This window comes from Prionailurus bengalensis, chromosome B1 (genome assembly GCF_016509475.1).
Source record: "Prionailurus bengalensis isolate Pbe53 chromosome B1, Fcat_Pben_1.1_paternal_pri, whole genome shotgun sequence".
Classification (NCBI taxonomy): Eukaryota; Metazoa; Chordata; class Mammalia; order Carnivora; family Felidae; genus Prionailurus; species Prionailurus bengalensis.
Genome location: NC_057344.1, coordinates 111,636,134 through 111,651,524, shown reverse-complemented (window position 1 = coordinate 111,651,524; position 15,391 = coordinate 111,636,134). Strand labels below are relative to the sequence as shown.

Genomic DNA, 15,391 nt, shown 5'->3' with positions numbered 1-15,391 from the left:
ACTCTTGGGTTAAACACAAGATTCCTTACCTGGCACACGGGGCCCTGAACAGCCCCTACCTACTTCTCCAAACTCACCTCATCAACTTTCTCCTTTTATCTCTAGTTAAACTAATTTGGCCTTCTTTCATTTCCTCTATATTTCTATCTGTATTACGGCTGTTCCCTACCATTTTAATTTCATTAAGCCCTGTTCTTCTTACAGAGTTTAATTCAAGCATCATATCCTCAAAGAATACCCCAAATTATTCACCCAAATTATTAGGACAAGTCCTGTTGTTTGCCCTCACAGAACCACATTTCTTATCTTTCTTTCACAGCACTTAGACAAAAGGAAGAGATTTATGATCCTGTAGACATTAGGGTTTCGAGTGAGGGAACAAAAGCAGAGTTATATTTATTTAGTAATCAACCTCTAAGATTCAAGCCAACATTTCTAAACCACAGAGAAAAGTATACATAGGAATATTATACCTAAGTGTTCTCAAAAGAGCCAAGAATTATGCAATAAATAAGTATCAAATATTCATAGGCAAAATAGACAATCTGCTGAGTATGTAATTTAAGACCTGGAAAGATATTAGCAATTGTTCCCACTTAACCCCCTTAAAATAGAGATAAGAAAAATGAGTCTCCACAGTGAACCTCAGAGGTCTCACAAATAGTTGACGATAGAGAATGAAGTGGAATTAGTCACAAATATCTGTTGAACACTATTATGTGTAACAGTTTTCCTATATCCAAGTCCTCTATTCATTACTACATGCTCTTTCTGTTTAAACATTTACAGAAACAGAGCAATTAAAGTTTATTTTAATTTGTCAGTATAACAAAAGACTACCTCCTACCTTAAGAGGATGATATGGCACCAACAAAACATTATTCTAAGCCTTTAGACAAAGGAATGGTGTGCTATTAACATTATATCACAGTACAGGATTATTTCTTTGTGCATGAGTTCTTCATATTTCCTTATTATATTCCTCTTTCTATATGAGGTCCTAAAAAGGATCCTAAAAAGAGAACCCCCTTCTTCCTTTCATTTGAAGAAAAAGGAGTGTGTCCTACTCACTTTCAGTTAATTTCAAGCAAGGTTTGTTAAGTTTCTCAATTACCAACTGCATTTCTCAATCTCCATGCTAACCCTCCATTAGAGCACAGCTCCCTTTTTCAGGAATGGTGGGCCATTCCATTGCTACATGGCTTCTTGCTCGTGCTACTCCACTAATTAGCTCTCTGACCAGCCCTTACTTCTTGGTTCCTTTCGTAGAAAGGCAAGCTAATGGCCAGCTCTTACCACACAACATTCACTTAAAAACACTTGGGCTAAAAGGGACATTGGAAACCATTTAGTACCACAACCCAATCCATGCAGGAATACTTTTCTGAAACATCTTAAACAGAAGAGAGATTTAATTTACTTATGCTTTAAATGTATCCAGTAACTAATTCATCACAATCTCACTTCTGTGAATTCTCTTTCAAGAAACAGGAATTTTGTATCCAAGTACTGTACTTGTGTTCTTCACCAACAATACACCATTATTTTAAGGAAACAAGCCTGTAACATCCTGAAACTTTGCTTTGGCAGTTTTCTGTCTAAAGAACGTGTGTGTGTTTTCAAACCCAAAGTATATAAAGTATACCAGCCAGGTTAGAATGAAAAAGTGAAAAGTTTATATTACACAGTTAGTTCGTCTTTCATTTTCTGTTCCTGTTAAGGAAAAAAAAGAAAGAAAGAAAAATATTTTCTTGCTATTTAAAATTCAAGACTAGCTTCTTAAAATGCGACTTTTTATCCCAACACCTATGCAATAATTCATGACTTTAATATTTTTAATGATTACTTCCCTGCATGTATAAGCCAGAAGATGAAGGAACATGAGCCATCCATACATTTGTTACTTCCTTCCCTTTCAGACTCTCTTGCTTTAGTAATAAAATTCTATGTGCCCTAGGGGCGCCTGGGTGTCTCAGTCGGTTAAGCGTCCCACTTGGGCTCAGGTCATGATCTCGGGGTTTGTGAGTTCGAGCCCCGTGTTGGTCTCTGTGCTCACAGCTGGGAGCCTGGAGCCTACTTCAGATTCTGTGTCTCCCTCTTTCTCTGCTCCTCCCCTGCTCACACTCTGTCTCTCTCTCAAAAATAAATAAAGATTAAAAAAAATTTTTTTAATTCTATGTGCCCTATAAGAATGTCTAAGCCCTATAGCAGCTCCACTCTATTCTGGCAAACTCAGGAAGAGTTTCTTTGTTTCATTTGTTCATTGTAAACAAAGGTAGTTTGTTTTGTTTACAGTGTACATTCCTTAATAAAGGGAAGATTTATAGATAATAAGATAGTATTCTTATTTATTTATTTGTTTATGATCTGTAAGATAATAAAGATGTGTTAATTCAGTAATTTTATGGTATTTATTTGCCAGGTACTTTTGTACTGTTAGTAATTTATTTTGTTCGTGAAATTACCTTGACTGCAATAGATCATTATAGTATATTCATATTTACATATGCAATCTGTCATCCAAAAATTCATCCATACACTAGATCTAGGAAATTGGGCTTTCTGGGATATCATTTCTCTATTTTATTTGGCAATACGCCTAGCGGTGAAGAGCTTTAAATTTGGCATCTGTCATTGCCTATCTTGGTCCAAATTATATGATGCTAAATACCATGAAGAATACTTCACAGGGGAAATCAGTAGTGGGTTATGAGAATGGTAAACTTCATATCACCATGTGCTTGTATCTGAATATTAGAACTGTTAGCCAGATGCTTCCTGTAGACTTCCGGAGAGACAGAAAGTGCGGTGCCACTGGATCCAGAGGCACTGATGGGAAGTATGCAGAAGATACATAAATCACAGAGTATATTCATTTCATTTGGCTTCATGGGATTCCACTGACATCACTGCGGGTAACCAAGGTCTGCACCAGGACCCTCTCCCTTCTGCTCTCTGACGCCTTCGAGGTGCTGCCCATCTAGACCAGGCCCTGCAGTAATTTCACACACTCCCCTAATAAAGTCCTCCGGGGCTGTCATGTATTTTCATGTGTTTGCCCTATTATCCCTCCCTGCTTGAGTCTTACAGATAATTGATGATGCTTCAGTTAATCATCTTTCTCTCGCTTTTGTTCACCAGGTACCTTCGCCTTGAAGGGGCTCTTTTATTGAGAATCGATGTCTTCTTCTGGGTAATTGATCACCATAGACCCAGGGACACTTGACTCATCGTTGAGGAAGAGTAATCATCATGAATAATCAAAAAGCTGTAGCTACACTACTGCAAGAGTGCAAGCAAGTGCTGGACTGGCTCTTGTTGGAGGCGTCAGATGTGTCGGAGGAGGACAAGAGCAAGGACCAGCAGTGCAGAGGTGAGGTCCTGAGGAGAGGCGCTGGGGGGAGGGAGAAGCCAGCAGGTTTGCTCTCAACTCCCCTGCCTGAACGACATGTTTTCATCTCTGCCCTATTTTTCTTCTCTTGGCAGATGACCACCGAGAGATGAGTGGATTTCTAGGGCATGAATGGGACATGGGCTACAGGCGGACGGGCAGGGGAGGAAGCCCACTTTGTTGCAGTGAATTGCTGTCAGTTCTAATTTTAGGCTTCAGTAAACATGAGGCTACAAGAAAACAGTTTAGTTCAAGAAGAACAAAGGGTGCAAGTAGGCTGGTGCTCGTAAATTTCAATTATTAAAAAATTGAAGCAACTTCTGAATGGTGGCATATACTTTTTTCAAACTAAGCTTTTGTGCCTCATCAGTTTCCATAGGCTTCTACGGTTTCCATAAATATGTCATCTCATTGGTCCAATCTTTCTTTTTTTTTATTATCAATACATTTCTCATGCTGCATTCACATGCCATTTGTAAAATAAATCCTTTCATACCGATGAATACTGATTGCATCATTATCAGGGTTTAAGAATTTGGCCTTTTGCTCATTTCATAGTTTATGCCATTCATAGTTTTAGACGAGTCATTGTTTGAGAAGTTTTGATCACAAAGTCTAGAAAGTTAAAACCTTTATTTCTTCCATAGCCAGTTTTGGAGAGGGAATTTTCTTTCCTTTCAGCATTTGAATAAATTTTCCTGCGTTTCTATAAGTGTATCCCTTTTATGTGCTTTTAATTTTTTTTTTTTTTTGTATTTTTAGTGACTGGCTATTCCTTGCAGAGATAAGATTACATAAAATGCACACTCCCCATTTCTTTTGTTGTGGATGATTATGTAATGGGAAAGGTTCTGGAGGAGTCTCTCCCACATTCTTGTATACTGGCACACACACACAGAGGCACTTCAGGTACCTAGAGGCGTCTTAAATTTTTGTAATCCATTATTTGTGCCCCTTTCAAGGTAAAATGCCCCATGTCCCATTGTTTCACAACACCTTAGTTTATATGTTTTCCTTCTTTATTAGCCAGATACACCACTGCGTGATTTTGCTTGCTAGTTATACGTGCCCATCAGCCTAGGCACACCCTGGCAGGTGTTAGCCCCTCATCAGGGAACGGTGGGTACTTGGCGCCTCCAGAACACACTGCAGGGCTGGTTCTAGTTCCCTCAGGGCCAGCGTATTGTGTTCTCTCTACTGAACTTTTTCTCTTGTCCTTTTACTACATGGCATCCTTTGTCTCTTTAGCCCAAATTCCTTCAAGCTTTGTGTTCTCCCTAGTGAAAACTCAGAGCCCCAACATGGGTAGCATTTTCTTCTTTTTTCTTCCCAAGTGCCACAGAAGAGGAGAAATAATCAGTTTAGCTCCAGATAAGGCAAATCAGGGCTACAAAATCATTCGATTAGCAACGGCCCTTCAGGTACGCTGCTTGGGGAAGTAAGTGATCAGAGAGGCAGAAGAGGATACTGCTCCGTCAGGGGCTGACTGCTGGGGTTGGCTGAATCTGATAAGCCAGTGCGGGAGGAAATTTGTGCTGAGCCATTGATAATCTCAGCATTAACCCATCCGCATGGAGGCAGACTTCGTGATCCACCCCAAGCACCATCAGTACAACTGAATGCAGTGTGAGTGCAGAGTCCCTCCCTTAGCAGGTGGTTTCTGAGCCATACTAGTGACTTAAGTGGTCACTCACATGTGCTCCAAGAGAAAGGTATTAGTACAGGGCAACTTATGGTGACAGGGCAAGCCAGAGAACTCTAAACGTGATTACTGTGGTTTTTGTTCTTTCCCTCCTCTTCACAACCCTGTTCTCTTCCCTCAGAAATTGTCCTTGCCAACATGGGTGACTACCTCTAGCAATTTCCTCAGAAATAGAGAAGGAACTGAAATCTAAACAGATATATATATATATATATATATACACACACACACACGCATATATATGTATATATACATATATATACACATATATACATATATGTATATATATATATACCATATGTATATGGTATATTTTATTACATCATATGGTATATTTTATATAATATAATTTACTATCAAATTGGCTAACATACAGTGTGTAAAGTGTGCTCTTGGTTTTTGGGGTAGATTCCCATGGTTCATCACTTACATATAACACCCAGTGCTCATCCCAACAAGTGCCCTCCTCAATGTCCATCACCCATATTTCCCCTCTTCCCATCCTCCCATCACCCTCAGTTTGTTCTCTGTATTTAAGAGTCTCTTATGGTTTGCTTCCCTCCCTCTCTCAAACAGAGATATATTTTTTAAATGTATTTCAGAAGCATCATTTATTTCAGTGTGCCACACTGGACTATCCATGTTCTGGCATGATCTGTAAGGAAAGGGTAGTGTGGAGGAGGCAAAATGAGTTGTACAGAATCAGATTTTCTCCATCATCATGAAAAAAATTGAAAATATTGAGACCATTCAGTGCCAATATAAGGTGAAATTCTTTGAATCCAGATATCAGATTCCTGTTGTCATTTGACTACTCATTTGACTCCAGAGCTTGATACTCATGGGCAGAGTGTCCAAATTTATTGGTCAAACTGGGATACTTGAGAACAAGAAGGAGCACTATTAATAAGTACAGGAGGACCACAGAGAACTGTCCTAAGTGAACAGGACTGAATAGTCATCCTATTCCCAACTATTTAGAAATATCATTTAAGAAACTTTCTTTACATATATACCGGAGCATTTCTGGCAATCAGAGGGCCAAGCTTTCCAGCAGATTATGACCACATAGGTCCCTAATGTCATGGCTCTGCTTTCTTTGGAGGAGTGCTATCATACAGTCAGTGCTCCGTAGCTCTGGGTTGCTGAATCAGGAAGCAATGATTTCAGTGTGATATTTATAAATCATCCTCAGTAGTCAGTATGGATTACTCACTGGTGTGGCCCATCTGATACCCTCTCAATGCCAAGCAGTGTCTCCTCACCAGCAGTCATCCATACATTTGCCCACTTGGCAAGGACACAGAAAGGCATCATGGACCAAGGCAGAGTTAGGTTTTCTTCCTTCTCTTCTTTTTGTGTTTTACTCTCTCTGTCATATCTCTTTGGTCCTATTTAGCATGTCTCATGTAGATATCAGACAAATCCTTTTAACCATCAGGGTGTGAATTACAACAGCGATAACACACGATGTCTGTCTTCAGGGAGCTCACAGTCCAATGAGAGGACAGTATAGTTTCAGAGCAGTGGGATGAACACTGAAAGGGAATCTGCATTTGGGGACTTGGGAGCACTCAGGAGGGACATCTCAATTCTGTGGGATGGACATCTCATGGCAGGCTGATGAGAAGTACCCAAGTTTGCACTGAGTGCTAAAGCCAGTGGGCCTGAACTTGATCATGAAAGGACTGGGAGAAGGCAATGCAAAAATGAGGACAGAATATACAAGGGCAATGGCCTGCTCCATCTTTTTTTTTTTTTTTAAGCAAAATGGGGATCAACAATGTGGAAGTTGGAGTGGATGAGGCAAGATAAGAAGCAGGGGTTCAGGCAAGAATTACTGATAATGAAAAGAAGGAAATGGATTTTTTAGGATCTACAGATTTCAATAGCCAGTTAGATTCAAGAAGGAAGAGAGAGCAAAGAATCTAGACTGACTTTTAAGTTTCAGACTTGGTGACTCAGTGAATGGCGGTAGCATTCGTCAAAATAAAGAAACAGATTTAGAAAAAAGACAGTGAGTTCAGTTTTAGATATTTTTGAGTATGAAATGTCTGTAAGATAGAGATTTATAGCTGGCAGTCATATAATCAGGTCCATAATCCCTTATTCAGACCACTTGGGGTTCACATGTGCTTCAGAATTCAGAATTTTTCAGGTTAGGAAGGTAGTATGGAACATGTACCATCTACTACATTCATACTCCGGTGGAAGCTGGACAGCACCTATAGTCAAACATAATTTTTACAACAAAACTTTTGGATTCTCACTAAGTAAGATAAACAAGACCATAAGTACCCTCTAGTCAGTTCAAGTCTGGTTTGGGTGCCAAACTTAAGAAAAAAACCTTCTAGTTTCCAGAACTTTTGGGGTTTTCCAAGTTTGGACAGGATATTGTGGACCTCTTATAATGAGGTTTGGTGCCCAGGAAGAGATCGAATATGTCTACTAATGTAATACAAAGCCATCTCACAATAAGTCGATACCATTTCAAATTTCATTTTTTTTGGTAGCCATTGTCAATATTCAGATGTAGTCCACAGTGAAAGTATGAGGTGAGGCGAGAGGTCTTGGAGAGGTAAAAAGAGGTTGTACAAATTGACTCTCTGCATTACCCAGCTGCCACAAGGCCCAGATGTCATTCCATCTCAGTCCCTTTCTCATTTTACAGGGAAAATAATATTTCCTTCATTCCTTTCTCTGATTCTTCATGCAGAGATAGTCACTGAAGTGCTTTACTTCCTGCTAAAAACCTTTCTTAATGCCTGACTACCCCAATTTACCTGAAGGGCAAAGTAGACCAGGGCCACCCCTGACAGATAGCTTTGCGCTATTATTCTTTGAGTCAGAACCACCAGCTCAGACCAGCCAGCAAGAGGTAGGAAAATTTTTTTTTTGCCACGGAGGTGCTTCATCATAACATTGGTAACTCAACAGCCTTTTCTTTGACTGCAATTTCCTTACCTGAACTCTGACCTTTTCAGCTTCACTCCCCAGTGAATTAAGGACCCTGATCCAGGAGGCAAAGGAAATGAAGTGGCCCTTCGTGCCTGAAAAGTGGCAGTACAAACAAGCTGTGAGCCCAGAGGACAAAACAAACCTGCAGGATGTGATTGGTGCCGGGTTGCAGCAGTTACTGGTAGGAAGAGCCACACCACCTGTTCCTCTGACACCCTGAAGTGAGGCATTTAGCCTCTAAGTGGTCTAATAGATTAAATTTCTTTGAAGCATAAGACAGCCCCTACCCTTATGGTCAGCTCTGCCAGATTGACTAATGTGGGGGAAATAGCTTTTAGAAAGCGTTGCCTGCCTGTAAGACCTTCTGTTGGAAGCCAAAGCAAGTAAAAGTGAAGAAGAGTGGTCAGTGGGTCTATCGAGAAAACTGTCATCCTGAAATGTTTATTATATCCCTGGTAGTCCAGAAGCACTGGTTTTGGTTCTGCCATGTCTCTTAGCATTTTTATTTTGAAATGCTCCTTTTTAAGGGTTGAGTAGCTTGAAAAAAAAATCATTCACCATTATTTCATCAATATGACATGCTGTCCACCATGTCCCTTCCCAAACCTGGGATCCTCCTCATTCCCTTGTCTCCTCACAATGCGGGCTGTTCAGGAAGCATTAAATCAAAGTCATTGACCTGCTTATTCCTCAAATCACTTCTTGGAAATTGATCAAACTGCTATCTCTTCCTTGGATAGAAGAGGACCTCAGGAATAGCACATGAACTCAGATCTGAGCTCAGATTTCAGCCTTAGGTTCTAGGGATGCTACACAGAGTGTCATTGTTCTTTTTAGTAGCATTGTTTTTTTACTTACATTCTCTCAGATGATTGTCAAGGAAGAGAGTCTATTAGCTTTTATGTATTTTTTCTCATGTAAAAATATATGTTTGTCTGGACACCAGGCATTACAAGCAACGATAATATCCTAACATTTTTATTGCATCAGTTTACATGAGAATGTGTTTTGGGGTCACCCCCAAAACAAGTGTACAGGTATTGTGTTTGCCTACCGAAACAGAAATCTGGGAAAGGTTCCCTGATCTATGCACATATAATGGCATATTTGGAGACTTAGTAGAAATAGCAAAGCCCCCACTTTTCCCATGACCTACCCCCGCCAAAAATATAAACAAACAGACTGAGGTTAAGCAGACTGGAGACTGCAGGAAAAGGAAAGTGGGTATTTGGAAAGAATGCAGTGGTGAACCAGCGATTTTAAATGACCAGGCTTGGTATATGTGGAAAAGGGGAATGGAATAATAACTATGGTCTGCATATCACTGCAGATTTTACAAAGTGCTCACACATATGTCATCTCCTTTACTTCTCAAAATGGCTCTCCTGTAATCACCACCATCATCATCCCCATTTTACAGATGAGGGAATTAAGGTGCAGGGAGATTAACGTGCCCAGGGGAATAGACCAGTGAGTGGTGGAGCTACCCCTTCCTCCATCTAGCTACCGATTCTCCTTCAGAAAGCCCCATGTGAGGAACTTGAAAGCACAGGTAGAATCCCCAAGACTTTTTTACTCTAAAGCAAGATGTAGGCTACCCAGTAGAACTTCCTGCGATGCAGGAAATGTTCCATAGCTCTGCTGCCCAGTGCATTAGGCCCTGGCCACTTTGGCTCTCCAGCACTTGAAATGTGGCAAGCATGAGAACTGAACTTTTTTGTGTTATTTAATTTTTAAAAATCATTTTTTATATAAATAGCCATGGTGCTAGGCCTACGGTTTTATGGCACAGGGCAGCTCTGGAGAAGTGATACTTAAAATGAGACCTCACAGCAGCAGCACTAGAAACTTGTGGGATATTCAGATTCTTGGGCCCCACCCAAGACTTACCAAATCGAAAACTCTGGGCCTGGCAATAAGCATAGACAAGCCCTCCAGAAGATTCTCACGCATGCTAGAGCTTGAGAACCAACGTTCTAAAGAAAAGAGGAGGAAAGTCAGAGAGCCTGACCAGGGATGTGAGGGGAGAAGGAACAAGGTAAGGGGTAAAAGGAGACTCCAATGTGAAGTTTCCAGGAGACCAACCGTAAAAGCAGTCTCCTTCCCATTAATTCCAGGAACTTGTTTAAACTTGGGCCAGTTCTTGAAAAGCCATAGTTGCTTCACCTGCTTGGGAAGCCTTGTGTGATTCAGCCGAGGGTGGCGTAGAATGTTCAAGGCTTCCAAGGAAGGTGAGAACAGGACCTCTTCTTTGACCTTTGGGGCTTAGAAAGTTCCTCTGAACTTCAAACATAGGCTGAGAGAGGGAGACACATCACACCATGACAACCAGGGTTTTACTCCTCTTGGTCCATCCCGCAATCACCAGATCCCCCTCGCCGCATGCAAAGCTGTTAGTGACTCTAGATGAAAAACTCAAGATGGTATTTTAAAAACTGGGTCTTGCTGCATTTGGGGGCTAATGTGAGTTGGCAGACAAGCTGTTCATAGTTGTTAGACTGTATTTATTCCTTCTACTTTCCCTCTACATACTGCACGGATGTCACAGTTGGGAAAATAGAGACGTGCAGAATTTAAGACATTTGTGTCCAGCTCACGAGATCACTAGTGGCAGCTCTGAGAATCAGTCCATTAGGCTTCTTTAGTCCCTAATGTATTTAACCTGGGAGCTTTTTCAACTCTGAGCATCATTTTCTTTCGCTTCCCCAGCAAGCTATAAATTAAGTAACCACACCTCCTAAAGACTCTTAGGATGCTTTCCTATTGTGTCAGACCCCAAGTGCACAATTACTAAACCACTCTGTTTTGTAAATACAGAGCACTATAGCACTCTGTGAACCCATGCTACTTTCGATATCTTAGCTTGCCAAAAGTATCCCGAGTGAATTCCATGATTTGTTTTTGTCCCATTATCTGTTGGTTTCAATATTATTCTTTACTGAAGCGGGCTGGCCATGTTGTAATAATCAATTCATTACGAGATTCTCTTCTTTACATAAAAAATTGGTTAAAGGCTGCTGAGTTTTCTGTTCAGCCGAGTTATGTCTTCTTTCACTTTTTTCCACAAATCTAAATTGCCATGATTTTCTTTGCTTTGAAATGAATCCTTCCCATAAAAAGTTTCCCCTCCATTTTTAAAATTAGCATTACACTTAGAGTCTAGCCACTGTTAAGTTTAATTTAATTTAAGTTAATTCCACAAATAACATATCAAAGTTAAGCACAGAATTATGCTGAGTGCCTGAGTTAGTGAAATTAAGGGTCATTTATAATGTTACTCTCTTAGGCTAAACTTAATCAAGAAAAATTATATGTGTTTTATGCTTTGCTTTCTGTTCTCCACAGCCTCTCCCATTTCCTCCCTCCCCACACGCTCCCCCCCACCCCGCCTCCTCCTTCCCCACCCCCAACCTTTTCTCCTTTGGTGTGTGGCCACAGACAGAAATTTATGGCAGGGGCCAACCTCCTTTACACTCCACACAAAGCTCGCTGACTTGAGAGAGTTTGTTCGCTCTCTCCCAGAAAAAACGCCTGCAGCACGCTCCCCAAGAAACCTGGAGAGATGGGAGATTAATGTGGCTGTAATAGCTGGGCAGTGTTTTTGGTATTATGCCCTCTCCCCAGGTAGATGGGTCTTTTCCGAGATGATACCAATTATTTATTGCTGAAACATCTGTTGATAACTGCAGCTGCCCTTGTGAAACAAAGCCTATCACGGGGTCACAGGCTATAGGGACCTAAAATCCTACCTCATGCTAGTTTTAGACTATTCAATAACACCCTCAAGTCCATGGGTTACCATCATCTTTAATGTCTCATCATGCCATAGAAAATACTTTGTAAACACTGCACTGCCCTGCCCTACAGGCTTTGAAGTATTATTTCATCTCCATTGGTAATTTATATTCCAGTGCCATTGTGCTGTGGGAAAAAGAGGGGGAACCTTTTTTGTTTTCCATTTAATTGTATATCGCCTGACACTTTGACCTGTATTATTAGTATTAGTCAGAAAAAGGATTTTCTCCCTCTCTTATTTAAAAATAAAATTTCAAGGGAAAGTGAGCGCTCCTTCAGCTCTTTTCACTCAAAACAATGTTTACACTCTAAGAGGAAAAGATGAAAAGCACAAGCAATTTTTTTCAAGTGTCGGAGAAGGGCATTTCAGTTTTTGAAAGAGAACAGTAAGGCCCTTATAAATATCATTCAGCAAAACCTTTGATGGATTTTTTTTTTTTTTTTCCAAAAAGTATTGAAGGCATTTACCATTAGCTTCTGTTTAGCTTGGTTTTGGGCGGGCACAGTAGCGTTCTTACTAGTAAAACTCTCCTTGCTTCTGAGATGCCAGGGAATGAAGGCACCGGCCTCTGTGTAGATGCCACCTTTTGTAACTTTTCCAGTAACTTTTACACTTCTAAAAAGGATGCTTTCTGCACAAATAAAGAAAATATGAAAACAAAACTTTTAAAAAGGAGATTAAGGACATGTTTGGATTCGCATGTCTGTCGCAGTTGAGAGCAGGCTGGGTTGCCGGGCTAAGAGAAGTTGCTGGCCAGGCCCTGCTTTTGAGCCTTCCTGCAGATTTGGGCATCCTGATCTTGGCAAGGATCTGGCCTCTCCTCAGCCCTGTTTCTGTGGAGAAAGGGAACTTAAGTGTAGTGGGGTGTCTCTGCAAAGAGATATGGGGTAATTTTTAGAGGTTGGCTAGAGTAAGGTGCAAGGAGATAAAGCAGTCTCAAAATGAGGATTTTTTTCCCCATTTTCTCTTTAACTGTATAACCATGAAAATGGATAATATGATAACTTTTATTCCACAATTTTTTTGGAAATATCTGTGCTACCAGTAATTTGAAGAGAGACTACATAAATAAGTAGTTGTTTTCTTATGTGATCTTGGGTGAAAAAGCTTTGTGGATGAACAAAGTTTGATAGATTTAACTTCCAGAATATTTATATGTCTGCAGATAATCTTGTTGCCTTTAACTTGTTATTGTTTTTTTTTTTTAATTTTTTTTAACGTTTATTTATTTTTGAGACAGAGAGAGACAGAGCATGAACGGGGGATGGTCAGAGAGAGAGGGAGACACAGAATCTGAAACAGGCTCCAGGCTCTGAGCGGTCAGCACAGAGCCCGACGCGGGGCTTGAACTCACGGACCGCAAGATCATGACCTGAGCCGAAGTCGACTGCTTAACCAACTGAGCCACCCAGGCACCCCGATATTGTTATTTTTAAACTACTTAAAGTACTAAGAGGTCAAAAATTAAAACATAAATAGGAGCTCCTGAGTGGTTCAGTTGGTTGAGCATCTGACTTCAGCTCAGGTCATGATCTCACAGTTCATGAATTCTAGCCCTGCATCAGGTAAGCTGCTGTCAGCACAGAGCCCACTTTGGATCCTGTCACCCTCTCTCTCTGCCACTCCCCTGCTGGTGTTCTTTATCACAAAAATAAATAAGCATTTAGAAAATATATAAAAAAATTAAAACATAAATGAAAATGAATAAAGATAAGAGTTGTTCATTACAATATTATGGGGAAAGGTTTTTAAAATGGCTAGTGTGATTAACCTAAGAGCAGAGAGGACAGGAATAGTATTTAGCAAAAGATGACTATAAATGTATTAGGAAATGAAAAGTCAAGTTCAAAAAAGATACATTGTGTGAGGACTAGATAAGGTGAGATGCTATCCCTGGAAGCAATAAAATTCTTCTCCATGAATAAGCTCTGGGTTTAAGAAGTTCTTAAAACTAATTTTAAAACATTTATTTCAGGTGTCAGTTTTCATATTAATAATAGAGAATTCTTGGCTTAGATCATGATTCAGGTCATGATCTCACAGTTCATGGGTTCGAGCCCCACATCAGGCTCTGTGCTGACAGCCCAGAGCCTGGAGCCTGCTTTGGGTTCTTTGTCTCCCCTCTCTCTCTGCTCCTCCCCTGCTCATGCTCTGTCTCTCTCTGTCTCTCAAAAATGAATCAATGTTTAGGGGCGCCTGGGTGGCGCAGTCGGTAAGGCGTCCGACTTCAGCCAGGTCACGATCTCGCGGTCTGTGAGTTCGAGCCCCGCGTCAGGCTCTGGACTGATGGCTCAGAGCCTGGAGCCTGTTTCCGATTCTGTGTCTCCCTCTCTCTCTGCCCCTCCCCTGTTCATGCTCTGTCTCTCTCTGTCCCAAAAATAAATAAACATTGAAAAAAAAATTTTTTTTAATGAATCAATGTTTAAAAAATATTTTAAAAAAATAGAGAATTCAAAAGCAGTAATAGGTAATTTTTGGATTATGATTCTTTCAGCAAGTGATTTTTTCAAATGAAGTTTCATCTTCAACTATGTGCTTTGGGGTTTTAATAGTGGAGATCTTTTTCATTAAGATGCAAAAGGCAAAATGAATGCAAGCTGCATATTCATTCATTTACTCAGGAAAACTTTATTGAGTATTAACATGTGCCACACATTTGATATATTGAACACTGAAAGAAAGGCAAAGGAAGTGGAAGACCTAGTTTATGTCCTGGAAAAACCACCAGAATGAGGAGATGGGTCAACCAATCTTTGTCAAAAGCCCTGCTTGTTGGAACAGTTCCTCCCATTTGTCGATCACTTAATATGTGGCAGGTGCTCGATACATATTCTTCTAATTCTTACAGGCTCAGCCATATGACCTGTCTTAGCCAATGAAATGTGATTAGAAGTAACATATGCCAGTTCCAAGCAGAAGCTTTATAAGCCATTGTGTAGTTCTACCACTGGAAGTCTTCCTTTGCCTCATGAACAGGATCATGGCTACTCCCTCAGCCTGGCTTCTGAAAAGGGCAAAATACATGGAGCAGAGTCTCAGAGTTAGAGCCAAACTGCAGCCAATTCTAAATATGAACAACAACCAAGTAACTTTGTTGCTAAAGGTACTGAAATTTTGGGGTTATCACAGTCTTACCAAGTGATATAGGTTGATTTGTCCCCCACCAAACGCATTGAAGTCCTAACCCTCAGTGCCTCCCAGTATGATTTTATTTGAAAATAGGGCCATTGCAGATGTAATTAGTTAAGATGAGGTTATACTGCAGTAGAGTGAGCCCTCAGTCCAATATGACTAGTGTCCTTATAAGAGGAAGGCCATGGGAAGACACAGAGATACAGAGGGAATGCCATGTGAGGACAGCAGCAGAGGTTGGGTTTTGCAGCCATCGGCCAAGGAATGCCCAGGGCTTCTGGCAACACCAGAAGCTGAGAGAGAGGCGTGCAACCTTAGAGAGAGTGTGTCCTGCTGACAACCTGATTTTGGACTTCTAGCCTTGAGAACTTTGAAACAATACATCTTCATTGCTTTAAACCACACAGTTTGT

The 15,391-nt window shown here is 40.6% G+C and overlaps 1 protein-coding gene across 2 annotated transcripts in view; it reads left to right on the top strand.

Moving 5' to 3' along the window:
- Positions 1-15,391, top strand: part of ALPK1 (alpha kinase 1) — a 131,488-nt gene that overhangs the window by 60,298 nt on the left and 55,799 nt on the right. For both annotated transcript variants that reach the window (XM_043570292.1, XM_043570295.1), the window contains 2 exons: positions 3,142-3,373; positions 8,078-8,232. In XM_043570292.1, coding sequence (XP_043426227.1) covers positions 3,253-3,373; positions 8,078-8,232 — 276 coding nt within the window. In that variant the 5' untranslated portion in view covers positions 3,142-3,252. The remainder of the gene's footprint in view (positions 1-3,141; positions 3,374-8,077; positions 8,233-15,391) is intronic.